This window comes from Miscanthus floridulus, chromosome 1, assembly GCF_019320115.1.
Source record: "Miscanthus floridulus cultivar M001 chromosome 1, ASM1932011v1, whole genome shotgun sequence".
NCBI lineage: Eukaryota > Viridiplantae > Streptophyta > Magnoliopsida > Poales > Poaceae > Miscanthus > Miscanthus floridulus.
Window position 1 is genome coordinate 186,743,064 of NC_089580.1, and position 26,069 is coordinate 186,769,132.

Genomic DNA, 26,069 nt, shown 5'->3' on the forward strand with positions numbered 1-26,069 from the left:
TTGGAGACGGGGATGGTGGAGGTCTAAGCACCGCACTGAGTTTAGAACTCAGGAGTGGGGGCTTAGAGTCCAAGTTTGGATGGGGACCTTGACCCCTTGATAGGAGAGTGGTGAGTTGGTCCTACTTATGCCTGGGGTACAAATGGAGCGTGTGTTTCGAGGTACCCAACTGGGCACATTGATTTGCGAATAGCTACCATGTCGGTTCGACTTGTCTAAACTCTAGCACCGTAGTAAAAACTGAAAGATAAAAGGTGAAGAACTGGAATTGTTGCTTAACTCTTGCTTGAAAGTAGAACAGATGCTTACCTAGAATGGCTAGATAATGAATTAATCATAACTGTAATAATAACATAAATAAGGATTCACTATTAATATTGCTTTATGCAAAAAGGAAACCAGCAAACCATAAAGCTTATCATATCTCTTAGAGTCGGAAAATTATTCCCACTAGTCGGATATGTCTTGCGAGTATATTGTGTACTCAGGGTTTATTTACCCCCATTGCAGGTACTGCTTGAGACGTAGCCGTTGTGTGAAGGATTTTTTGGGTGAGCACAGATGGATCCTTGCTTATTATCGATAGATGTTTCTTTTTAATCCGTTGTTAAATTTTCACACTCTAAATTTGGTGCTGTAATATTATATTTCTGAGAACTCTAGATGTATAAAATGAACTAAGTATTATTACTAGTTCTCATTATTGGATCCTTAGGGAAAAATATAGATTATTCGGGCTCTCCCTTGGGGTGTGCCCGATGGAACCCACCCGATGTAGCTCGCTCTCGGGGTGCTTAGTGTCAGTAGAAGACAAGAGCCTCCGTAACTGCGTTATTTCGAACAGTTCTGCCACACTGCCAGAGCGCAAGGTTGGGCACGCACAGGCCGGCGAAGGTGAGAGGAAGCGACGCTACGGCACGGAGACAATGGCGGTGACAGCGGCGATTTTGGTAGCCTGACGACGTCCACAAGGAAGAAGAGCGCCCAACATTTTGGCCTCCCCACGAGCCCTACATTTATACTGGGGATGATTTTTAGGGGCAGCTGGAGAGTGAGCCACCCCAACAAATGCATTTGTAGGGACGATTCGTGACTAAGCCGCCCCTACAAATATTTTTTAATTTATTTTTATTACTTGTTCTATATATTCATTTTTTTCTATATAACTATATATATTTGTTTTTTGATTATTCTATATATATATATTTTTATATAGAAAATATATAATTCTATATTTTGTTCTTTATAAAAATAATATTTTAAAATTTAAAATTTAAAATTTAAAACAACTAAAACAATTTCATCTTCACTAAATGACCTCAAATGAAAATTTTGTAAACATTAAAGTTGTAGAACTCATCAAGATGTACAGCTTATATTTTGGTCATCTTTTCATTTGACCAAATTTGAACAGTTCAAATTTTGAATTTCAATAAATTTCAACTTCAAATAAGATTTTGAAACCTTAAATGATTTTAAATAAGAAAGTCATGAACATAAAAGTTGTCAAACACATCACTATCTAAATTTTTTATTTTGGTCATCTTTTCATTTGATAAAATTTAAAAAGTTCAAATTTTGAATTTCAATAAATGACAAATTCAAATAAAAATTTAAAACCTTAAATGATTTCAACTACAAAAGTCGTAAACATAAAAGTTGTTGAACTCATCGCTATCTAGAACTTTATTTTGTTCACTTCTTCATTTAATAAAATATTAGTATATATTGTTCACAAATTCACATATCACTCATAATTTCATGAACTATACGAGAGATATGTTGATTTGTGAACAATGTTTGCTATCACTTTATCAGATGAAGAAATGATCAAAATAAAAGTTGTAGGTCTTGATGATTTATACATCTTTGGTATTCATCACTTTTTTAGCTGAAATCATTTGGTGTTTCAAAATCTTATTAGAACTTATTATTTTTTTAAATTTGAAAATTTGAATTGCTCAAACTTTGTCAAACGAAAAAATAACCAAATCAACATAGTAACTTGATAGGGCATGATTTTAGAAAATTTTAGGAAAAAAATTATCATATTTGGAGTGATTACGAGGGAGAAAGACTAGTTACAAATTTTATCCAGAGATTAAAAAGAAAAATAACAACTGTTCATGATGATCAATGATGAACAAGTGTGATTTCTCTTTTTAATCTATGGCTAAAACTTGTAACTAGTTTTTTTCCCTCATACTAACTCCAAATGTGATGGGTTTTTTTTCCTAAAATTTTCTAAAATCATGCTCTATCATTTTAGTCTGGTCATCTATCTTTGCCACTAAGTTTGGATAATTCAAATTTTGAATTTTAGAAAATGACAACTTTAAACCTGATTTTCAACCACTAAATGATTCCAGCTGTAAAGGTGATGAATATAAAAGTTGTATAACTCGTCAAGATCTCTAACTTTTATTTTGGTCATTTCTTCATTTCATAAAATGTTAAGTGCTTGTTTTAAGTGTTTCAATAGTAGTCCGAACATGTTGTAGTAGTAATAAGTGCATGTTTCAAGTGTCTACGTGTTACAGCTGTTTTAGCAGTAATAGAGTGGATTTTGCAATAGGTTCATCTGGATGTTGCAAAGGGTAGTCTCACACACATGCATAAATATAGTCTCACACACATACATAAATATATAGTCTCACGCACATACATAAATGAAGTCTTACAAACACACACACTTACACAAATACTCCACGTTCAACAATTAGCTAGCCTGCTATAACAACTTTTTTCTTAACACCTTTTCATTCCCATGGCAATATGTCTTTGAGCAGATTCTTTTCCACAACACTGATCTTCTTAGGAAAGTCTGTGAATAGCGGCATCTCATCATAGTTATTGTAAGCTTCAACATCGTCCACGCCATCAACTTTGATAATGTGCTGTTTCCCGGAGGCAACCCCATGCTTTATCTTCTTCTTTGGGGGGAGGTTACTTTGTGGGCCAGGCATATAGAAAACTTGTGTGACATGTGAAGCGAGCACCCAAGGGTCATCTTGGTAGCCTAGATTCATGAGGTCTAGGACTCTCAATCTAATCTCGTTCAGTTGGTGTTGTTTAATCCAGTGTCATCGAAATAGGGCCACCATTATATCCCTTCCATAGTCAAGTTCTCATATCTTTTCAATGATGCCAAAGCATTGGATCTTTCGCCCCACTCCATCGAGAGCTTCTATTCGAATGCCGTTGTTTTGGTTCACATATTTACTATTCTTTGCGTGGGTATAGTACGTGTACCCATTGATGTCATAAGCTTTTCAAGATGTCACTTGTCTCGATGGCCCCTCCGCCAACCTACTAATGGTAATAGAGTCTATGGTTTCTCCAGGCAGTATGTTTTGGTCCTTCAATCATGTATTTAGTCATTGCTTGTGCTGTTTCATGACCCAATTATCTGAACGACCATTTCTCTCTGCCATAATGATAGAAGTGTTTATCAATGTATGGTTGCATCAATTGTGTACTCTGTAAGACACTGTAATGCTCCCGACTCAATTCTTTATAATCATGGTCGATGAACACTTTTCTACCACTGGTGCCCTTCCTAGCTAGCCTACCCTTATGACGAGAATTGGGTTTACCAATCCTTTTATGTACTTTTAGGTACTCTTGATAGCACTCGACGACTTCTTTAGTACTGTAACCCTCTATCATGGAGCCCTCTAGGTATGCTCGATTATGCATGTATCGGCTTAGAACCAACATAAACCGCTCATAGGACCACATTTCATGCAAGTAGCAAGGGCCCAACGCCTGTATCTGATGAACCATGTGAATCATGAGATGTGGCATTATATAAAAAAAGCAGGAGGTAAACACATCTCTAGTTGGTTTTATGTCTCCACCACAAATTCATGTAGGTCACTCAGCTCATCTTCTATGAGATCTTCAAAAAGAAGTAGCACATACGGGTGATGGCCATTTTTAAGAACTCTAGCTTTATAGCTCTGATTGCAATAGGTAGAAACACTGTCAGCATCACATGACAATCATGAGCCTTGTAGTGTGTTATTGATAAGTCTTTCATCGACACTAGCTTCTTCACATTCGTCGAAAACCCAGTCGGGACTTTGACCCCCCTTAGAAAAGTGCATATAGCTCTCTTCTTTTTTGGTGTTAGGTTGAAGCACGCCGTGAGCAGAGTGTATTTTCCATTAGCCTCAGATACCGAGTGAAGCTGTTGCATCATGTTTAGCTACACCATGTCTTTCCATGATTTCAGACCATCCTTTGACTTGCCTGTGTCTATCAAGGTAGCAATAAGACTCTCAAAGGCATTCTTCTGCATGTGCATGACATCAATAGCATGGGAGACCTCCAAGTCTAGCCAATACGGCAGATATTGAAAGAAGATTGATTGTTTCTTGAAACGAAAGCCTTCGATAGAAGGTGTGCTTCTATCTCTGTTCGTCCCATCTGAATTCTTCTTTCCATAGACGATGCATATGTTTTTCACCATTCTGTACACGCGTTCTCTGTTATGACGTCTCTCTAGAGGGGGTTCAATCTTTGGGGTATTGTCATAAAATCTAAAGAATAATTTATTATGGTACTTGTTACTTGTCTTTAAGAAGCGCCGGTTTCTTAGGTAAACTATCTTCTTGGATGCATCCAGGAACACCCATGTAGTACCATCCAAACAAACTAAGCATCATGTCTTCCCTTTGATCTGTTTAGACAAAGCAAACAGTATGGGGCAATTAGTGGTAGTATCAAATATTATTGCTCTACATATGAAGTCCTCCTTTTGGAACACATCGTACATTGGCTCCCCATGTCTCTATAGCCTCTCCATTTCTTGTATCAAAGGCTCGAGGAATACGTCTATATCAATGCCTGGTTGTTTAGGGCCAGAAATAAGAATAGTGAGGAGAAGGTACTTTCTCTTCTGACACAACCACATTAGGATGTTGTACATGATCAAGATCACTGGCCAAGTGTTGTGGTCGCTCATCCTCTTATTGAAGGGATTCATTCCATCGGTGCTCAAGCCAAACCGTACATTTCTTGGGTCATCGCTGAATTCTTTGTGCTTCTTATTGATCCTTTACCACTGACTACAATCAGCCCAGTGTGCAATCTTATCATCATCCCACCATGTCATGAGTGCGGCTTCTTTAGGGTTTAGGAAGATATGTCTCAAGCGGTCGGTCACATGCAGGTACCACATTATCAAGGCATGAATTCTTCTCTACTTTGCATTATTGCCTAATGGAGTATCCTCTAGGGGCTAAGATTCTTGTACCCCCTTTTTGTACCCTTCTTATTCCTCTTTTTCTCTATGGAGGCTTCATCCCCACCATAAAGGTCATTGTTTTGTACCGGCTGGCCCCACACCGGGGATATTTATCTAGTGACTTGAACATTTTGCCATGAAAAATGATACAATGGTTGGGGCATGCATGGATTTTTTTCAACCCCTATTATCAATGGACTTACGACCTTCTTCGCTTGGTATGTGTTGGTGGGAACTGAGTTTGGTTGTGGCAGCATCCATGACAGGAGACGCAATACATCATTGAAACTACAGTCTGACCAGCCGTACTTAGTCTTCAGGATGAGTAGCTCAAGCACAAGACGTAGCAATGTCCAGTGTGTCGGACAACCCGTTTCAACGCCATGCACAACCTCCTTTGATGCTTTTTTACCCTTTCAAAATTTCTAGATCTTTCGGGCTCTTTAGTAAAATATCTGGTCCAAGAACTCGAATCATGTCCTCTAAATCATCTTCATCATCGACACATCCTCCGCCATCATTATTTGCACCACTTTCGTTGTTACCATCTCAACCACTAGCATCACCATATTATTCATTGCCAAACTCGGGATCCATTCGTGCATCAAGTTCTGCTGAATATCGAGACAGGGATTCCAGGGTTTTGTCGTTGTATTCCTCCTCATCCTCATTATTAACAATAACTGTTTCACCATGATGAATCCACACTATGTAGTCCTCAACAAATCCTCGCATAATCAAATGTGATCTAATGATACTCATATCTGTCCATGCTATATGGTTCTTACAATCTTTATAGGAACAAATAATTATTCCTTATTCTCTATCAATGTCGTTGAATGCTTCTCTGCGGCTTCAATAAATTTATCCAACTCTTCATAGAAACCTGCCTTGAACCTTAACGAACTATACATACAAGAGTTCATGTACTCCATCTTTTACAATAACAACAAAACAAACATTAAAGGACTACTTATTCAGATATATATAAAAATGAATCAAATTAATAATTACTTGAGAATAATTGTATATACTTCAGATATATATATATATATGAATATAAATCAAATATAATTACATAAAGCATACAAACACACCATGGTAGAGGAAACTTAATTAATGGCATATTTATCCATAAATAATTAAAATACATATTTGTTGGTTACAATAAATAATTTTGAAGACAACAATTAGCAACAATTATATTTTATCCAATATTTTTCATGCAAACCCTAGTACAATTTTGTCAAACATAAATTTACAAAAACGAAATTAATAAAAAACCAAACCCTAAATCTAGATCTAGATCTACATGCGCATGAAACATCCATAAAACTAACTAATTGTTCATTAAAAATCAAGAAACATGAACCAAATAAGGGTATGATCTTGTTCCCCTACCTAATTTACCCTAGTACATTCAAAACTTGGATCTAATTTACTTCATAAGTAGCTCAAGCACCATAGAAGAGAGAGAAAAGCAAAACTCTAATCACTAACTAACCGACCATTAAAACTTCAAAAAAAAGTGTGGAATAGCATTTTCTTACCTTCTACAACCTCTCCACCAAAAGATTTAAGACCAAAATATTTCCCCCCTTAGTAGACCAATTTTTGGGAGGTGCCCAAGGCCTCCCAAGCCTTTTTTTGTTGGATAAGAGTGAGTGACCCAAGGAGGAAAAATGAGGCTATAGTCATTTATACAGCGAACATTTATAGGAGCGACTGGTGATTGAGCTGCCCGTACAAATCGAACAGTAGGGGCGGCTGGTGAGTGAGCCGTCCCTACAAATCTACCTATTTCTAGGGGCGGCTCATATCACCAGCCACCCCTACTGTTAGATTTATAGGGGCGGCTAAAATAGTGGGACCTGAGCTCATCTACCATAGGGGCAATTGGTGGTGGAGCCGTCCCTAAAAAAAATTCCCCCGTCGCTAAAAATTGTTCCTGTGGTAGTGGTATTTCATGCATCAGTCTCTCGATATTTACCACATCTTCTTACTCTCACTTCTACAACGAGCAGAAGGTGTCGCTAATCGGAGCACTAGTTCATCCATGGCCCCGCATCACACTTCTACACCAACAATGGCGCCCCACAGAACGGCGCCGTCCTTCCTGCGGGAGCGAAAAATGTGCCGCCATAGCACTCCTGCTTGCTCGACCCCAACGAGTTCCGCCGGCAGGGCCACCAGGTCATTGACTTCATTGCCGACTACTACGCCCGCATGGACGACTACCTCGTGCACCCCAGCGTCAACCCCGGCTTCTTGCATGCGCCACCAGCTCCCCGCGAACGCACCGTCGCGTCCGGAGTCTGACGCGTTTGGTACCGCGCTACGAGACGTCCATGACCTTATCCTGCCTAGCATGACGCACTGGCAGAGCGCCCGCCACTTCGTGCACTTCCCCGTGTCCAGCAGCACCGTCGGTGCCCTCGGCGAGGCCCTCACGGCCGGCATCAGCGTCGTTCCTTTCACGTGGGCTGCCTCGCTAGCCGCCACGGAGCTGGAGATGGTCATCGTGGACTGGCTCGGCAAGGCGCTCCACCTGCCCGAGAGCCTGATGTTTTGCGGTGGCAGAGGAGGCACGCTTCTCGACACCACGTGCGAGGCCATCCTCTACGCCATTGTCGCCGCGAGGGACCGGAAGCTCGCGGACATTGGTAGCGGGAGGATCGGAGACCTCTTCGTGTACTGTTCCGACTAGACACACTTCGCCTTCCGCAAGGCAGTACATATAGACGGCATCCACCGCAACAACTGCCGCGTGAGATCGCCACATACCGTGACGACATGTTCGCGCTCTCGCCAACCGAGCTGTAGGCTGCCATGCAAGCAGACGTGGACGCCGGGTTGGTCCCGCTCTTCCTGTGCGCGACGATCGGAACCACTCAGACCACGGCCGTGGACCCTATCCGAGAGCTGTGCGCCGTCGCGGCGACGCACGGTGTCTGGGTCCACGTGGATGCGGCCTACGCGGGCACTACATAGAAAATGTTTTTTTAGCAACGGGACGAATTTTTTGTAGGGGCGGCTGGTGATAGAGCCGCCCCTACAAATGGTTGCCAAATGAGCCGCCCTTATAAATGAATTTGTAGGGGCGGCCGGTGTTATCAGCCGCCCCTATAAATGGCCCGATTTATAGGGGTGGCTGGATATCCAGCCGCTCCTATAAATTGATTTATAGGGACGGCTCAATATCCAGCCGTCCCTACAAATTGATTTGTAGGGGCGGCTCAAAAATGAAGTGCCTCTACAAATGGACGCCGAATATTAAAAAGTAAGCATAAAAATTCAAATTTTGTAAACGACATCGGATGAAGAAACAATCAAAATGAAAGTTGTAGATCTCGAAAAGTTATGAAACTTTGTATTTGACAACTTTTTCAGTTGAGATCATTTACTATTTAAAAATACTGTTTGAAATTATTGTTCTCGTTTTGTCCTCTAATTCGGAGCCAATTCTTAAAACTGGTCTAGTTTTCGCATACGAACTCCATTTTTGACGTTCCATATATGCAAAATTTTAGATTGGTCAAAAAGTGGTCACAAGATCATCTTTTCGTGGTCACAAGCTTTTTGTCGATTTTGATCACGTCTTCTGAAATTTTCACAGGCCACGTCTTTCACTTATTTGAACTCATATTTTCTGTGGTTACTTCTTTTGTGCTCCTAAGTGAAGAAAAAATATCAAAAAAATAAAATAAAAAATCAAAATTTTCCAAAAAACAACGACACAAAAAAATAGAAAAAAGAGAGAGGCAAAAGAGGAACAATATCTAGAGGAGCACATAGAGAAGGCCAAACGTTATTTTGGAACACTAATTGATTTCAGATGAAAAAATCATCAACATAGAAGTTGCAGAACTTATCAAGAGCTACAAGTTTTATTTTGGTCATTTCTTCATCCGATAAAGTGGTAATAACATTGTTCACAAAATTTACATATCTCTCTTATAGTTTCATAAACAATAAGAGATGTAACATTTATGAACAATGTTACTACCACTGTATCGGATGAATAAATGATCAAAATAGAAGTTGTAGATCTCGAAAAGTTATGAAACTCTATAGTTGACAACTTTTTAATTTGAAATCTTGTCAAGGGAAATTATGTTTGAATTTCTAAAATTTAAAATTTAAATTTTGTAAACGACCTCGGATGGAGAAACAACCAAAATAAAAGTTGTAGATCTCGATAACTTATGAAACTTTGTAGTTGACAACTTTTTGATTTGAAATCATCTTGTCAAGAAAAACTACGTTTGAATTTCTAAAAATTTGAAATTTGAATTTTTTAAACGGCCTCGATGGACAAACAGTAAAAATGAAAGTCGTATATCTTGAAAAGTTATGAAACTTTGTACTTGATAACTTTCTCATTTGAAACCATCTTGTCATGCAAAACTACGTTCGAATTTCTATTATTTGAAATTCAAATTTTATAAATGACCTCGGATAGAGAAACTATCAAAATAAAAGTTGTAGATCTCGAAAAGTTATAAAACTTTGTAGTTGACAACTTTTTTATTTAAATTAGTTTAGGGCCTCAAACAATCAATTTATGCTCAGTTTTGTATAATACATGGAGAATCAAAATGGATTGTGGACACAAGTGAATGTGAGGTGTTGTGGTAGAGGAGATGACGCGAGAGAGAGGTCATCGGTTCGAATCCCAGCCGACGTAAAGTGTGCAAAAATCGTGAAAAATGCTGCAACCATAGAGTGAGAGTGTGTGTGACTGTCGGTGGGGACCTCCTCGGTAAAAAAAAATTGCTATTTTTTGTCCTTTTTTCGCGGTTTCTGAAAATTAATTCGTAGGGGCGGCTGATAACACCAGCCCATAGAGTGAGGGTGTGTGTGACTGTCGGTGAGGACCTCTTCGGTTAAAAAAAATTGCTATTTTTTTTTCCTTTTTCGCGGTTTCTGAAAATTAATTTGTAGGAGCGACTCAATATCCAGCCGCATCTACAAATCGGATTCGTAGGGGCGGCTGATAACACCAGCCATCCTTACAAATCGATTTATAGGGATGACCCAAAAACCATCCTTATAAATCAATGATTTTTAACCACCCTTTTATAGATGCGGTCGGCAAAACTGCTCTTACCCGCCGCCCCTAAAAAAGCTTTTTCTACCTAGTGGGGCTCGGCGCTCGTCTGCCCGGAGTTCCGCCACTTGATCGACGGCGCCGAAGCCGTGGACTCCTTCAGCATGAATGCTCACAAGTGGCTTCTGGCCAACAACGACTGCTGCGTTCTCTGGGTGAAGAAGCCATCGCTGCTCATCGCGGCGCTCAGCACGGAGCAGGAGTACATCCTCAAAGACGCGGCCGCTGAGGGGCACGACGTCGTGGACTACAAGGATTGGTCTGTGACGCTGACCCGCCGGTTCCGCGCGCTGAAACTGTGGCTCGTGCTCCGCTGCTATGGCGTCGAGGGCCTGCGCGACCACATCCGCGGCCATGTCGACATGGCTGTGTCGTTCGAGGAGATGGTGATAAGTTATGTGTAGCTATCCTCATATGTGTACCGATTCGCCTCGAGCCCATATGGTGATAAGATTAGAATGGTCTTTATATTTTTTAAGTACCGATTCGTTCTTATTTAGCTATAAGTTATGTGTAGCTATCCTCATATGTGTATTTTAAGATTTTGTGTGTACGTGGTCCAACGAAGTGTGTATGTACACGAAATATGTAATTCTTACCAGACCATTTGGAACATTATATATCTATGTCAAGCATGCAATTATATATAGTATATATCTCGGTAAAAAAAAATTGCTATTTTTTGTCCTTTTTTCGCGGTTTCTGAAAATTAATTCGTAGGGGCGGCTGATAACACCAGCCCATAGAGTGAGGGTGTGTGTGACTGTCGGTGAGGACCTCTTCGGTTAAAAAAAATTGCTATTTTTTTTCCTTTTTCGCGGTTTCTGAAAATTAATTTGTAGGAGTGACTCAATATCCAGCCGCATCTACAAATCGGATTCGTAGGGGCGGCTGATAACACCAGCCGTCCTTACAAATCGATTTATAGGGATGACCCAAAAACCATCCTTATAAATCAATGATTTTTAATCACCCTTTTATAGGTGCGGTCGGCAAAACTGCTCTTACCCGCCGCCCCTAAAAAAGCTTTTTCTACCTAGTGGGGCTCGGCGCTCGTCTGCCCGGAGTTCCGCCACTTGATCGACGGCGCCGAAGCCGTGGACTCCTTCAGCATGAATGCTCACAAGTGGCTTCTGGCCAACAACGACTGCTGCGTTCTCTGGGTGAAGAAGCCATCGCTGCTCATCGCGGCGCTCAGCACGGAGCAGGAGTACATCCTCAAAGACGCGGCCGCTGAGGGGCACGACGTCGTGGACTACAAGGATTGGTCTGTGACGCTGACCCGCCGGTTCCGCGCGCTGAAACTGTGGCTCGTGCTCCGCTGCTATGGCGTCGAGGGCCTGCGCGACCACATCCGCGGCCATGTCGACATGGCTGTGTCGTTCGAGGAGATGGTGATAAGTTATGTGTAGCTATCCTCATATGTGTACCGATTCGCCTCGAGCCCATATGGTGATAAGATTAGAATGGTCTTTATATTTTTTAAGTACCGATTCGTTCTTATTTAGCTATAAGTTATGTGTAGCTATCCTCATATGTGTATTTTAAGATTTTGTGTGTATGTGGTCCAACGAAGTGTGTATGTACACGAAATATGTAATTCTTACCAGACCATTTGGAACATTATATATCTATGTCAAGCATGCAATTATATATAGTATATTTGGTTATATTTATTTTTATATACTAGTGCCATGGTATTATTTTTTTGACGGAGGTAAACCATGCTTTTATAAAGCAATGTAACTAGTCTTACAGCAACCGAAAGAAAACAAAACAACTGGGGTTACCAGCAACATCCAGCGACAACAGCTAAACCCAACGCGAGTAGCACTAAACAGAAAGAAGCAACTCTTAGCAAGCATCTACGACTAAAACCACCAGAGAATTACAAAAGACCCTCCACCTCCATATCCTTAGTCTTGCTCCAAAACAACTGCAACTAGCTAGTCCTTCATCGTCATGATCTCCTCACCCAGAAATCTGGCATCTTCCTCCTTCAACAACAAGCACCATTTCTTCCTCTGCAGCCAAGCGTTCGTACGATTCGTACTTGCAGGGCACCCTATTGGAAGCAAACGTCGAGGCGCTTGATGCGCTGTTCCCAGCATCCAGGGCGATGGCTGGTGGAGCAGCGCGGTCTGGTACTTTAGCTAGATCGTAGTCTAGGTTGATCCCAATGGATCCTAAGGTTGTCATAGTCAAAATGTAGTCCCTTTGAGATAACCGTCGGGCCGGGAACGGTCTCTATTGTATTTCAAACTTCTACCTTCTTAATACAATGATACGTAATGCTCTTGCGTATTCGAGAAAAAAAAACAAGCACCATTTCTACAGAAATATGAATATATTTTCTAGAAAGCTTCATTAGAAGACTTAGGAAATATCTTTTTTGAATCCCCATTTTATTGTGAATATTCCAAAGACCCCACAAAATGATAGTGAACATGAAAAGCTTTATGTGGTAATTAGAACAACATAAAGGAATCCAGTAATAAAAAATATCTTGAACACTATTTGGCACGGTCTCCCATCCCAAGGCTTCCTTGAAGCATCTCCACACAACTTTTGCAACATGACAGTTGAAAAAAATATGGTCAGTGGTTTCCTCCACTCCACACAGGCAGCCGTTCTTACTCCCGCTCCACTTCTTTTGTTTCAATTAACCCCAGTTTGCAGACGATCTTGAACTACCATCCATAAGAAGACCTTAAGCTTCATAGGTAGTTTATTTTTTCATAGTTTCCTCATTCTTTAGTTAGTCACCCCTCTAAATGAAAGTACTGACCATAAGCTCAAGTCCTAATAGAATTAAAAGTCCAGATAATATACATACCTCTCTTGAATCCTAATTTCAAGTAGGATTTGAGTCACCATGTTTTATATCCCAACATGCTTTGCAAAGAATATAGATGATTTGGAGCACAAATGGAGGGGCAACAACAATCCTTAAGCCCAAGGATCATGGATAGACCAATAAGGGCTTATCTCGACATTTCGGCATAATTTCAAGCGAGGAACAAAATGTTGCTTTGGGCATGGTGAAATACTTGATCAAATCAAGTATTTGACTCCACCATATCGAGCACACAGGGTAGTGACGGCTCATGGACACATGGAGAAGCAAGAGTGGTGAGCAGGAGTCAAAGAAACACCTACTACTCTCTCCATCTAGAAAAAAGAACAATTCTATAATAATACCATGTCAACTCATTTTAACTTTTACCAAGTACATGTATCAATATTTATGATATTAAATAATTATCAGTACATTTATCCATATTAAAAATTAATATTTTTATAAATATAATCAAAATTTATATAATTTATTTAAGGATAGAATTATAATTGCATTTTTTTATGGTGGCATTTTATGTTTTCCCTTTCTCCTGTTAATACAAGAAGGCCGTAACTGTTGGGTCAAAACGCTGGGCTGTAACTTTAGGCCTTTATTAGGATAGCCTGCCCGGCCCATATGGGCACGTTTCCTCTTCTTCGTTCTCCCCTCCCCCAGAGGCCCAGATCCCAATCGTGCGTGTTGTTCCACACTTCCTCTCTCCTCAGCTCCGACCTCCACGGGCCCACGGGGCCCGACGCCCAGCGGCTTTGCCCCAGTGCGCCATGGCCTTCGCTTCGTCACTGGCGCCCTTCTTCGCACCTTCTGGAACCTTCGGAGCCCGTCCCGACAAGAGGCTCCGGGCCGATGCACCCGGGAGGTTCGTAGCGTCCTCCTCTCCCCCTCCCGACGTCGTAGTGACGCGGGAGCAGGGAAAGAACGCCAGGCTCATCGCCGCGCTGGTGAGTCTCCCAATGGGTCCTTCGTCCATTGTGCTTTCTTGTTGAAATCAGTTGTTAGAGGTCCGGAAGGGTGCAAGACGAACGGCTTGGGCGCTGTTGGTGCTGTGGTGTCCTTACTATTGACCAATTTTGGTCAGTTTGGCGGATGACCTTCGGTGAATGTCTGTGCAAGGACCAAATCGGTGGTTATTTTACTATTTCCCACATGAGAGGCCATGCCATTGGCGCTAGGCTGGGGTACCATATTGATTTCCTGGATGAAGGGTTAGCATGGGGCTTGACTTCAGGGGCAATTTTCTTCATGGTGCTAATGGGTCTCACTACTTGTATGAGTATGACCTTTTGGAACTGTTATCAGGATTCATTAGTTTATATTAGTTAGCATTTCCAAATTCCTGTGATTGAAATGCAGCGTTCTTTCTTGGAAATTTTTTTTTCTTCAGTTCGGTGTGATTCATTCCTCCTTTAATCTGTTTTGTGCAAAGCCTGATGGCCATACTGCATTGCTGATTCTAGCTTCGAAATATTCTCGAGCTGACTTGAATCATGGTCTTTACTCTTCAATCGATGATAACAAAACCTTGTAGTTTAATAAAAAATTATAGGAGTGGCTTGAGCATGAATCTACTGGGTTTTCTGGTAACAGTTAAGTTTTTGTGGGCTAAGCAAGTAAGATAATCTAATATTTTTCAAATAGCATACTTTGGCTGATTGATGCCTCGCATTTACAACGATTTCCTAATTGGATTCTGTAGGAAAAGCATAATATACACACTCTGGAACTTCCTCTTATTAAGCATGTTGAAGGCCCTGATACAGATAGGCTTTCAGATGTCCTACGTAGTAAGTATTACAGTCTTTCCTTTTTTTGTGATTTGAACTGTTCATCTGCTGAATTTCATTTACAGAATTTCATTCTTTGGATATGCAGCATACAAAATTTTGCTCTTTTCGTTTTGTTCCATTTTCTCATGCACATATTATAGTTGTCCATTTCATATATACTCCTCTCCACACTTGCTGTATAGAACTGCAACGAAAATTCATGATTTAGTCAATGCTATTCTGTACTTACAGATGACAAGTTTGACTGGATTACTATAACCTCTCCTGAGGCAGCTGCAGTGTTCCTTCAGGGATGGAAGTAAGTATCAAGTATATTGCAGTTATGTGCACAATGTTGTTATACAAGTAGTAATTATGCCTCAATTTACGTTTCATTCCTTATACAAGTAGTAGTATATTGCAGTGTTTTATTGGCTAACAAAATGCATGGTCTATGTTGGTTCTAGAGTTTTTTACAGGCATATAATCCTTGATTTTATATCATTGGTACGGTGCATAGCATTACCAGATGAAACATAATCTAAGGGTGCCATTTTTTCACTCAAGTTACACAATGATTCAATGCCAGGGCTGCTGGAAGTCCTAAGGTGCGAGTAGCTGTTGTTGGAGCAGGAACTGCAAGGGTTTTTCATGAAGTATCAGAATCTGGTGATCAGTCTCTTGAGGTTGCATTTTCACCTTCCAAAGGTATCTTACCTTGTAGTTTCAAGACTTAGTGCATGTGTATTTTGAAGACTTTATGCTCTTCCATTCATCTTCAATTATTTATCATTGTTAATCAATTTGTTCCATTTCTTTGTTCATCAGCTTTAGGTAAAGTCTTGGCTTCAGAGCTTCCAAGGAGCAATGAGAATTCATGTAAAGTATTGTATCCTGCATCTGCAAAGGCTGGCCATGAAATTCGTGAGTCATTTTGGTGTTACAATGAGCATTGTCTCTTTACTATTTTTTCTTTCTGCTTTCACTAAGACGACATGTTTCTCGTATTCAGTTTTCCCCTAATGGTATGTTTTCTTGAGGATGTTTCGAATTAATTCTGATTTCTAAGCCACAGTAAATTTTCGGTTTTCTAGTTGAACTATTATGGTTATGAACTCTTAACTTGTTTTCTTTCTTTTTTATTTAATGACTCTTGGCATCATGATACTTAATTATTTGCAATGCAGAGGATGGGCTATCAGAACGAGGATTTGACGTGACACGACTGAATACATATACAACTGTAGGTTTTGTTTCACTTGTGCAAGATTATTGTTTTTTTATTTTTTCTTCATCACCACACACACAGACAACTCATCATCTGCATCTTGTTGTGCTGCTTCCGGTAGTCTGTAGTACCTGTTTTGTAGCACGAATATTTATATTACTAGTTTTTGCAATATTTATTTCATTTCTATGTTAGCCATTGGTCTTCATATGAGCCCAGTTTTTCAACAGTGTAGGTTAAAATTCCTGTACTGAGCTCTAGAACTCACTAGTTTTCGACAGTTTAATTATTCCTTTAGGTTAAAATTTTAGTGAGCTCTTGAACTCAATGCCACTCTTGGTCATCTATTCATTTTCTAGATGCTTAACCTCATGAATCATGATGTACCTCGAGCCTGACAAATGATATTTATATATTCACAGCTTGCCTTCTTTCCTTTGGTAGTGACATTTAGTTTTGTAAGTTGATTGTGACATACTTGACCAGAATAGAGATTTTGCGTTGAGAATCAGAAAATATTGACCATGGGTTTCATATTATTTTTGACAGTTTTCTGTACATCAATATTAGTCTTCTGCTAACACAGTAACATATGAAGCCATGAAGGTGTTATGTGTGCATGCAGGTTCCTGTAGAAGATGTGGAACCACTAACATTAAATCTTGCTATATCAGCTCCAGTTGTTGCGGTAGCTTCTCCTTCTGCATTGAGGTAATTATACACTGACATTTGGATTTTTTTTTACAAATTGTGTTCATGAATTGTGCAAGGTAAAGTTGTTGAGCAATAGATCTGGAGAAATTAGCATGTAAGCATCAAATAATTTTGGGGGAGCATAGTTTGCAACTGACATTCCTTAATTAAATCATCAGTCTCCTTGGATCGTTTTCCATTTTGCCACTGTTAGTTTTTATGTGTTAGTTCCAATGGTTCCATTGTTCAGGTTTTTTTTTTTTGTTATTATCGCAGGGCATGGTTAAATCTTATTTCAAAAGTTGATAACTGGAACAACTCCATCGCTTGCATAGGTGAGACCACTGCATCAGCACCGAAGAAATTGGGCCTGAAGAGCATATATTACCCAACAACCCCTGGACTTGAGGGGTATGCAGATGTCCTTTGAGTAACATTATCCGATTGCCATGTCCACGTCACGGATATTGAACATTGCGAACTGGTGTGCACACCATATTGTACATCCCTTGACTACTACCTAATCTGCACGCATCTTGTCATTGCACTTCACAGGTGGGTTGAAAGCATTCTTGAGGCGCTCAGAGTCCACAGGACATCAAAAGAGGTTCTCCTCTTTCCCTTTGTAGTCAGTGAGTACTCTTTCCTGTTTTTCCTTGGTTTCTGTCATCATGATCTTCCTTCTGCTGTAGGCCCCAAAATGTTGAAAACGGGCAGCCGCCCATTGTACCGGATGGTGGAGCTTCTTCTTGACGATGGTATATCCGGCTGTATGTCGAAGAATTCTTTCCTTCTTTGACTACAATCACCCCTGTTGTTGTATTGTCAGTGAAACCGTGTCGTCAGCTGATGTAGATGAAACTACTTCTAATGTGAGGTGTTCAGTGTAGCATTCAACAAGTGCTGAATTGCGGCTTCATGATGTGGTGGGACACAAGTTTTGTTTGACCTGTACATGTATAGTACAGTAATTTCTTTTGTCAGAAGAAAATCATATAAGCATGTTCATGGGCGGACCTACAGTTGTGCCCGGGTATACCCAACATTTTTAAGAAAATTTTTAGTAGTTCTTGGAGGTATATACATGTACAATACAGTTAAGGTCTCAAAATTGCAATTATTCACTATTTTCTCGCTGTAATTCGCGTCTAACTGAAAGCAGCCCACATGCCACACCGAGCCGGACGGCCCAATGGCCCATCTGGTCTTCCCACTCCCAAATCCCCAATTCCCCACTCACCAAACCCATCAGGCTGCCGTAGGGGTAGGGCAGCCAACAGCTTGGACCGTTCGATGGACGAGGAATCGTGCCGCGGCGCTGGCGCCCCCCTCCCCTCGATAGCTGTGGAGCTAGAGCTGCTCGCTTGGTGCGACAGCTGCAGGAGCCGGCGAGCCCGACTGTTCCAGTTCTCTGCTCCGAAGTGCGAATGTCCGACCTCAATTTGATTTCTTCGTCCAGAGGTAATCAAAATTCAAATCCCTTTTGCCTTTGCTATGTTCTGTCAAATCCAGAGGTGAACTTTTTATGTTGTTCATCCAAATATTTTTTTTGCTATGGGTATACACTACTCTAAAATCCTGGATCCGCCTCTGAGCATGTTCATGCGGAGGAAAATCAGTCCGTACTCCGTAGGGAGGCGGTGTTGTCAACGCATGGCTTTTCGGTTGGCCCAAGTTGTAATTGTCTCCCGGGCCGAAAGGCCCATCTCTGTAGTCTGTACTTGTAACTCACTTCCTGAGGTTGCACGATCCTAATTGTATGACAATTGCATCAGTCCATCCATTTCATGTACTACTAGGTTAGCAGTGCTGTCGAGCTCAAAAAAAAAAAGGTTAGCAGTGCCGTCTCTGTTTCCTAAAAAAAAGTGCCGTCTCTGTTTCGCTAATTGCGTCTTGTCGTCACGCTAAGGGCAGCCTCCTTCCGTCGTTCGTTGTACTTGCGGGTGTTGACGCAGACGATCGGATTTCTTCCGCTAAAGTTTAGTCTCGTATATTTAGATACATGCATAGAGTATTTAAAATATACTAAAAATATTAATAAATTGTACAGATTATGGTCTCATTCGGCTTGTTGAATCTTGGCTGAAACTGACTGAAAAATACTGTTATGGCTAAATTGTTGTGAGAGGAAAATACGGTTTCGATTGAAAAAATAAGCCGAATATGAGATAAGCCGAACGGGGCCTACGATTAATTTGCGAGATAATTTTTTTAAACATAATTAATTCATGATTTAACAATATGGTACTACAATAAAGCTACAGTAAACCTATGCTGTTGACGGATTAATTAAATTTAATAAATTCATTTCCGATGTAACACCATGAGCTTTAGTCCTGTATTTAAACACCACCGAGTAAACGCTAGGAGATTCAGAATATCGGCGAGGCTATCTGGCTATGGAATCTCCGCCCTGCGCCCTCCACCAAAGATTCCCTGTCGTCTTTGAATTTAACACATGGTGGACCAATCATAGTTCGCAAGAAAACTCTCCGGCATGAAATTGTTAGCCCACACGTTAGTGGCAGTTCGCGACGATAAGAATAGCGATATTTAGCTGTACTTATCATGTTAGATTATTATTTTTCTTTTCTTTTATTTACCCTTGCGGATCCGGCACATGTGGGTGTCAGCGTCACGAGTCATCGCTCTACAGTACTTTTTTTTTTGGCTAATAATATATAAAAAGTCTACGGTAGTGCATATTTTTACTGCAGCCGGTAGTAGTTAGCAGTCCCATTGGTTGGAGAAAGTTCCAAGTCCAACAACGGGGCCAATCGCCATCAACGTCCCTGTTGCAGGTTGCAGGTCCAAGCAAACGTACCCTCTGCTATGCGTGGCTAATTAATTAATTATTAACTAGCATACTAATCAGTATAATCACGGCTGGACAAAAGCTGCCTGACGACGGCGAACGCTTTGCCTACTGCACGGGCGGGCGGGCAAGGTCACCGTCGCCGACGCGAACGAGCGGCTGGTGCCGAGGCCGAGCCGAGAGCACCCCTCCAGCCCCTTGCGAAAGAACGAGTTATTTGTCTGGTGTCAAATAAAAAATTATTGTTCCGTTTGGTTTACTCTAGAATAATATTTTTCTCTCACAACAATTCAGCCAGAACAGTGTTTTCAGTCAGTTTCAGCCAAAATTCTGCCGGCCGATCGGAGCCATCTATTATATTTACTCAATGTTGTTCCGAATACAATTCTAATCTAATACAGTAACAGGACAAATTCTAAAGAATACAATTCTAATATAATAACGAGCCAAACAATTATATATATGTGTAACTGTGACTAAATATATAAAAATAATATTTATGATACACTAAATAAGTACAGTAAATTTACAAGAAAATATGTTTTCATGGTACACCTATTTTGTGATTGGTGAGTATAAATATGTGTGGTATTCCGGCTTAAGTTCCAGGCTTCCGACCGTATCAGTTCATTTATGTACACCCACATATTCCGGTTCCGTTTCCAAACCTAATCCCGTTTCCGCAAAAAAAATATAGAAACGGGAGTAGAAATGATGTTTTTTCGTCCGTTTTCATGGCTATGTGTACGTGTACTGCCCCTTGGTTCTATCAATTAATTAATTAATTAATCCTGTGCATTTTGGCTGTTGTGGTCACTGGGATTGTGTACAAATATCGCAAAGCCTCCCCATTGGATCGGTAGCTATGTACTGTACTCTATTAGTAGGAGTATGTTTGTTCGGCTTGCGCTGGCAACGAGCCAACAAGTACTCTCTTGCATGCTGCTATGCTTAGATGTAGAGCTTGGACCAGCGTGGCAGTGGCGCCGGCCTCCTGGTCCATGCTGCTGGTTGGTGACTGATCTCGCTAGTCAAAAAGGTCGTTCGACCGAAGAAACACATGATCCCATCTCTCTGATGCTTTGCTTCTTTTGGTGATGACAGCAAATTTGATGCAGCTCTAAAGTCTAACACACGTTACTACTACCGCTCGATCTTTCTTTCAGATGTGGTCACGTGTCCAAATTCAGATCTAGAATTGCGTTTCTTCCCGGAGGTAATAATTTCAGTAATCCAATATTCATTCAATTCAGTTGGCACTCGCGCAGTCGCACGGGCTCCCTGAGAGCTTGACTGCCAGCCTGACTGATCTGACGGACGACGGGACGAGTGAGTTCAATGAGCCAGTGTTTTGCTTGCCGTTGCCTACGGTGTGCCTTTGGTCTAAACTAATGGCAAACCGGTGATTAGACCCCGTCTCCAAGCCCTGTTTACAGACCACACACCGAAAACGACACGGCACCACCGCAGGACACGTCCGTGCGGCCCGCCGTCAGATTCCGCGGGCCCGACCTCGTGGGCCCACGACAGGCACTATCCTCACCGGGATCTTTCGCCCACCTGCTCGCCCGCGGGCCCACGGAGAGAGGCACAGCCACCCCGCGGCGCGCCACGGAGGCGGGTAAGGACCGGACCGGGTGCGGAATCCGCCTGGACGGCGACAGCGCCGCCGCGCTCGGGCGCGGGAGATTCCTGCCGTTAGATCGACCGTTAGGTGGACGCTTGTCGACCCCTCGCCCTCAGGGGACCGCCGCTACAGACGTGCAAGTGCAGTTGCTTTCTCCACCGCTTTCGCCTGGGATTTTTTTTTCCCATTCCGGACTTCCTGATTTGGGCGCATGAATCGGCACGATTGCAACTTGGGACTCGAGGTAGCATCATGCAAATTATGGGAGACTGGAATTCCATTCTCTCCCTCCGAAGCTAGGTAGTTAATCATGAGCAACGTGGGAGAGAGAGAAAATCAGCCCTAGTGGATGGTGTATTGGTGTGTGATACCTGCTACTAAAAGAATACACTAATATTTGATTAAAAAAAGAATACACTAATATCATCCAACTCTAAAATAAATTTTGAAAATAAATATTTATAGCAACTCTTTGATAAGCACTTGGGTGGACATGCCCACCGCAAAGAATCTAATTAGTTGGTATACACTCTTCGCAAAAGAATAATCATTAGCTAATCTACACACATAAATACTCCTACTATTAGCACGTGGGAAGATTGGGGGTACTCCATCAGTTCATGAATAAACAGATTTCTAGCAAGTTTAGGACAGACGAATCTGACAGATAAAAGACCATATTACCTTTTAATTATAGTAGTTGCACGTTGGTCGACGACTATTCAAGTTGCACACTAATTATATGCTCACTCAGTTTCAAAGTATAAGTCCTTTTGACTTTTTTTGATACATCAATTTTACAATGCATCTAGATATAATGTATGTCTAGATACATAGTAAAATTTATGTAAAAAAAATCAAACTGACTTATTATTTGGTATGAAGGAATAACATTTACTGCACACATTAAACTACACAAACTCAATCCTCGGAGGCTCTTGGATTGGGGGATTTGGAGGCCGCATTGATAAAAAAGAGAGAGACAGGATGAAAGGTCCTAATGGCTAGAGGAGAGGTGAATAGCCTAATAAAATTTCTACAACAACACTTAACAAAATAGTTAGACAATTACGAGGTGAAGCAAGTGTTGCGCTAGCCTACTCAAAATGCAAGCCACCTACCATAATTCTAGTGCCTCTATATTTACCATTTGTAAAAGGATATGGACAAGTTTCATAAATCCTAAATGGTAGCAATTTCTTCCCCTATATATGTGCTAAGAGTTTGGATTGTAGCTTGCACATACGCTTAGATAGAAAATATAGGAGACAATGTCAACCAAATGATGCTAAGGTATAAAAGATGGACCTTTGAAGCGTGATACCAATTGGAGTGCACCATTATATCATCCTTAGCACCATGGTTAGCTTTATACTACTTGAAAACATACTTCGAAAAGATACCAATTATAAAAGCTTACTTGGAAATAAAAGTTATCTAGTGATCTCATTTCATCATGCAATCTTACAACTAGCATACATAACACAAGCATGGATATTTTTAAATTTAGAACTTGTGCCATGCAAGCAAACATATGAAATGCACATCAAATGCACCATACAAGTTTATGAGCTTGCTCCCCCTACTTGTGTGCTCAAAATTTTAATTAATTTCTTTCTTTTGTCATATTTCTCCCCTTATGTCAAGTTCTCCCCCTATCACTTGTATCTTTATTTCTCTCCCCTTTCACTATCTTTTCACTTATCTTTGTGCTTCTTTCCTTTGTCACTTATGTCTTTGTTTCACTTATATCTTTGTTTCTCTCCCCCTTTGTCATTAATGACCACAAAGGCTTAAAATATAGATAGTGTCACTTGTAGGGTTGAGATTATCAAAGTCAATCAATGGGGCGAGGATCATTTTCTCAAATTTGGTCTAATCTAGATCATTTACCAAAGATATTTAACTTGGTTTGATCCAAGGACAAGCTTCTTCACACCTCCGAATAAGGGTTATCTTGTACCATGTTGAGTTAAACACTTAGAGTTCATTTTCTAGATTAAACACTAGGTTTACAAGCCTACAAACATGTCATATGTTATCACTAGATCAAGTCAAGCATAGAAGCAATAGTGATACCATATAAACATCAAATTCATTTGATTTTCATGAATGAGCCTAATAAAATAGAACCACTTGTCCTAATGAGATTGAAAATGTGACTAGATGCACTAAACATGTCCTTAGCAAGGATGTATGTCATGCCAATCAAATTTTACCTTGAATAGCTTGAAGGAGAGGCATGTCATATGAGTGGGGAATGCATCAACACGTATTTGAGAAATCCAATATGTTCAACTCATTCTTTAGCTTGCAAAACCTTTTCTCATCCAATGGCTTGGTGAATATATCGATAAGTTGATCTTCGGTGCCTACACTCTCAATGCAAATGTCCCTCTTTTATTGGTGATCTCTTATGAAATGGTGGTGGACATCAATGTGCTTTGTTCTTGCATGTTGAACTGGATTGTTGGTTAGCTTGATTGCACTCTCATTGTCACATAGCAATGGCACTTTCTTGAACTTGATTCCAAAGTCACTCAAAGTGGCCTTCATCCAAAGTATTTGTGCACAACAACTACCGACGAATATGTATTCGGATTTAGCAGTTGATAATGCAACACTATTTTGCTTCTTTGATGACCATGAAACAAGTGATCTTCCTAATAATTGACATGTGCCCGAGGTGCTTTTCCTTTCAATCTTGCATCCGCATAATCCGAGTCGGAGTAACCAACTAGCTCAAACTTTGCTCCTTTGGGATACCACAAACCAACATTTGGTGTATGCTTCAAGTACCTCAATATTCTCTTTGTAGCCTTCAAATGACTTTTTCTTGGTGAGGCTTGAAATCTTGAACATATGCATACACTAAACATGACATCCGCCCTTGATGCGGTCACATAGAGTAGGCTTCCAATCATAGACTGATACAACTTTTGATCCACCATGTTTCCACTTGCATCACTATCCAAGTTGCCATTAGTTTCCATTGGTGTGCTAATGGCTTTGCTATCAATCATTCTAAACTTCTTGATCATGTCCTTGATGTACTTGCCTTGACTAACAAATATACCATTCTTCAATTGCTTGATTTGAAGACCAAGGAAGTAACTCAACTCTCCAATTATGGATATCTCAAACTCATTAGCCATCATCTTTCCAAACTCATCACAAAAATCTTGATTGGTTGATCCAAATATGATATCATCAACATAGATTTGCAATACAAATAGATCTTTTTCAATCTTCTTGATGAAAAGAGTGGTGTCAACCTTGCCCATTGTGAACCCTTTAGAGAGTAGGAAATCCCACAATCTCTCGTATCATGCTCTAGGTGCTTGCTTCAAGCCATACAAAGCTTTCTTCAACTTGTATACATGGTTGGACTTCTTGTCATCTTCAAAACCAAGAGGTTGCTCAACATATACTTCTTCATTGATGTAGCCATTGAGAAATATGCTCTTGACATCCATTTGATAGAGCTTTATGTTGTGGGCACAAGCATAGGCTAGCAAGATTCTAATTATTTTCAATCTAGCAATCGGGGCATATGTTTCTCCAAAATCAAGACCTTCAACTTGTGTATAGCCTTGTGCTACCAATCTTGCTTTGTTCCTTACAACTATCCCATCTTGGTCTTGCTTGTTTCTAAAGACCCATTTGGTTCCAATCACATTGTGTCCCTTTGGTCTTTCTACCAACTCCTATACTTGATTTCTTGTGAAGTTATTCAATTCTTCATGCATAGCATTCACCCAATCATCATCCTTCAATGCTTTATCTATCTTCTTTGGTTCAATAGATGACACAAATAAGAAGTGTTCACAAAATGATGCCAATCTTGATCTTATTTGTACACCTCTTGAAATATCACTAATGATAGTGTCCAATGAATGATCTCTTGCAATATTGGTTGGTTGGAGTATTGGAACTTGATTGCTTGTACTTGCTTGATCATTGGATTGAGATGATGTACTAGCCACTTGATCTTGTTCATTGTTATGAGATTCACTTGTACTAACTTGATTTGTATCATCTTGCACATTTGAGTTAGAGAGCACTTGCACTTGATCATCTTCATCATCATTCACTTGCCTAGGCCTCAATTCACCAATATCCATGTTCTTCGTGGCATTTAAAAGTTGAATGCCCTTAACATCTTCCAAGTTCTTATTCTCTACTTGTGAACCCTTGGTTTCATCAAATTCAACATCATGAACTTCCTCAAGAGTACCATTATCCAAATTCCAAACTCTATATGCTTTGCTTGTAGTGGAATATCCAAGTAGGAATCCTTCATCACATTTCTTGTCAAGCTTGCCCAATCTTGTGCCTTTCTTCAAGATATAGCATTTGCAACCAAAGACCCAAAAATATGCAATGTTGGGCTTTCTACCATTCAAGACCTCATATGGTGTCTTCTCTTTCAATCGGTGACAATAGAGGCGGTTGCTACAATAGCAAGTCGTGTTGATAGCTTCGGCCCAAAAAGATTGACTCACATTGTACTCACTAAGCATAGACCTTGCCATATCAATGAGTGTTCTATTCTTCCTCTCAACAAGACCATTTGATTGTGGAGTGTACTTGACCGAGAATTGATGTCTAATTTCAAATTCATCACATAACTTATCAATTCTAGTGTTCTTGAACTCACTACCATTGTCACTTCTAACTCTCTTGATAGTTGTTTCAAACTCATTGTGAATGCCTTTGACA

General features: G+C 40.5%; 1 protein-coding gene and 1 pseudogene across 1 annotated transcript; both read left to right on the forward strand.

Annotated features, from left to right (window-relative positions):
• Nucleotides 1-758: 758 nt before the first annotated feature.
• On the forward strand, nt 759-11,773 carry LOC136468462 (tyrosine decarboxylase-like; annotated as a pseudogene).
• Nucleotides 11,774-13,891: 2,118 nt separating this feature from the next.
• Nucleotides 13,892-18,000, forward strand: LOC136505527 (uroporphyrinogen-III synthase, chloroplastic-like). Its single transcript, XM_066500697.1, has 10 exons — nt 13,892-14,159; nt 14,915-15,002; nt 15,237-15,303; nt 15,574-15,692; nt 15,813-15,908; nt 16,172-16,227; nt 16,838-16,923; nt 17,182-17,316; nt 17,461-17,512; nt 17,598-18,000. Exons 1-10 carry the CDS (start codon nt 13,983-13,985, stop codon nt 17,610-17,612), a joined length of 891 nt encoding a protein of 296 aa, XP_066356794.1. The 5' UTR covers nt 13,892-13,982; the 3' UTR covers nt 17,613-18,000.
• Nucleotides 18,001-26,069: the final 8,069 nt, after the last annotated feature.

Excerpts from the sequence above, each read along its gene's own strand:
- LOC136505527 (XM_066500697.1), top strand. The coding sequence starts at position 13,983 with ATGGCCTTCGCTTCGTCACTGGCGCCCTTCTTCGCACCTTCTGGAACC. Across the intron at positions 15,304-15,573 it reads GTGTTCCTTCAGGGATGGAA|GGCTGCTGGAAGTCCTAAGG; the intron begins GTAAGTATCAAG and ends ATTCAATGCCAG. Across the intron at positions 17,317-17,460 it reads ACAACCCCTGGACTTGAGGG|GTGGGTTGAAAGCATTCTTG; the intron begins GTATGCAGATGT and ends TGCACTTCACAG.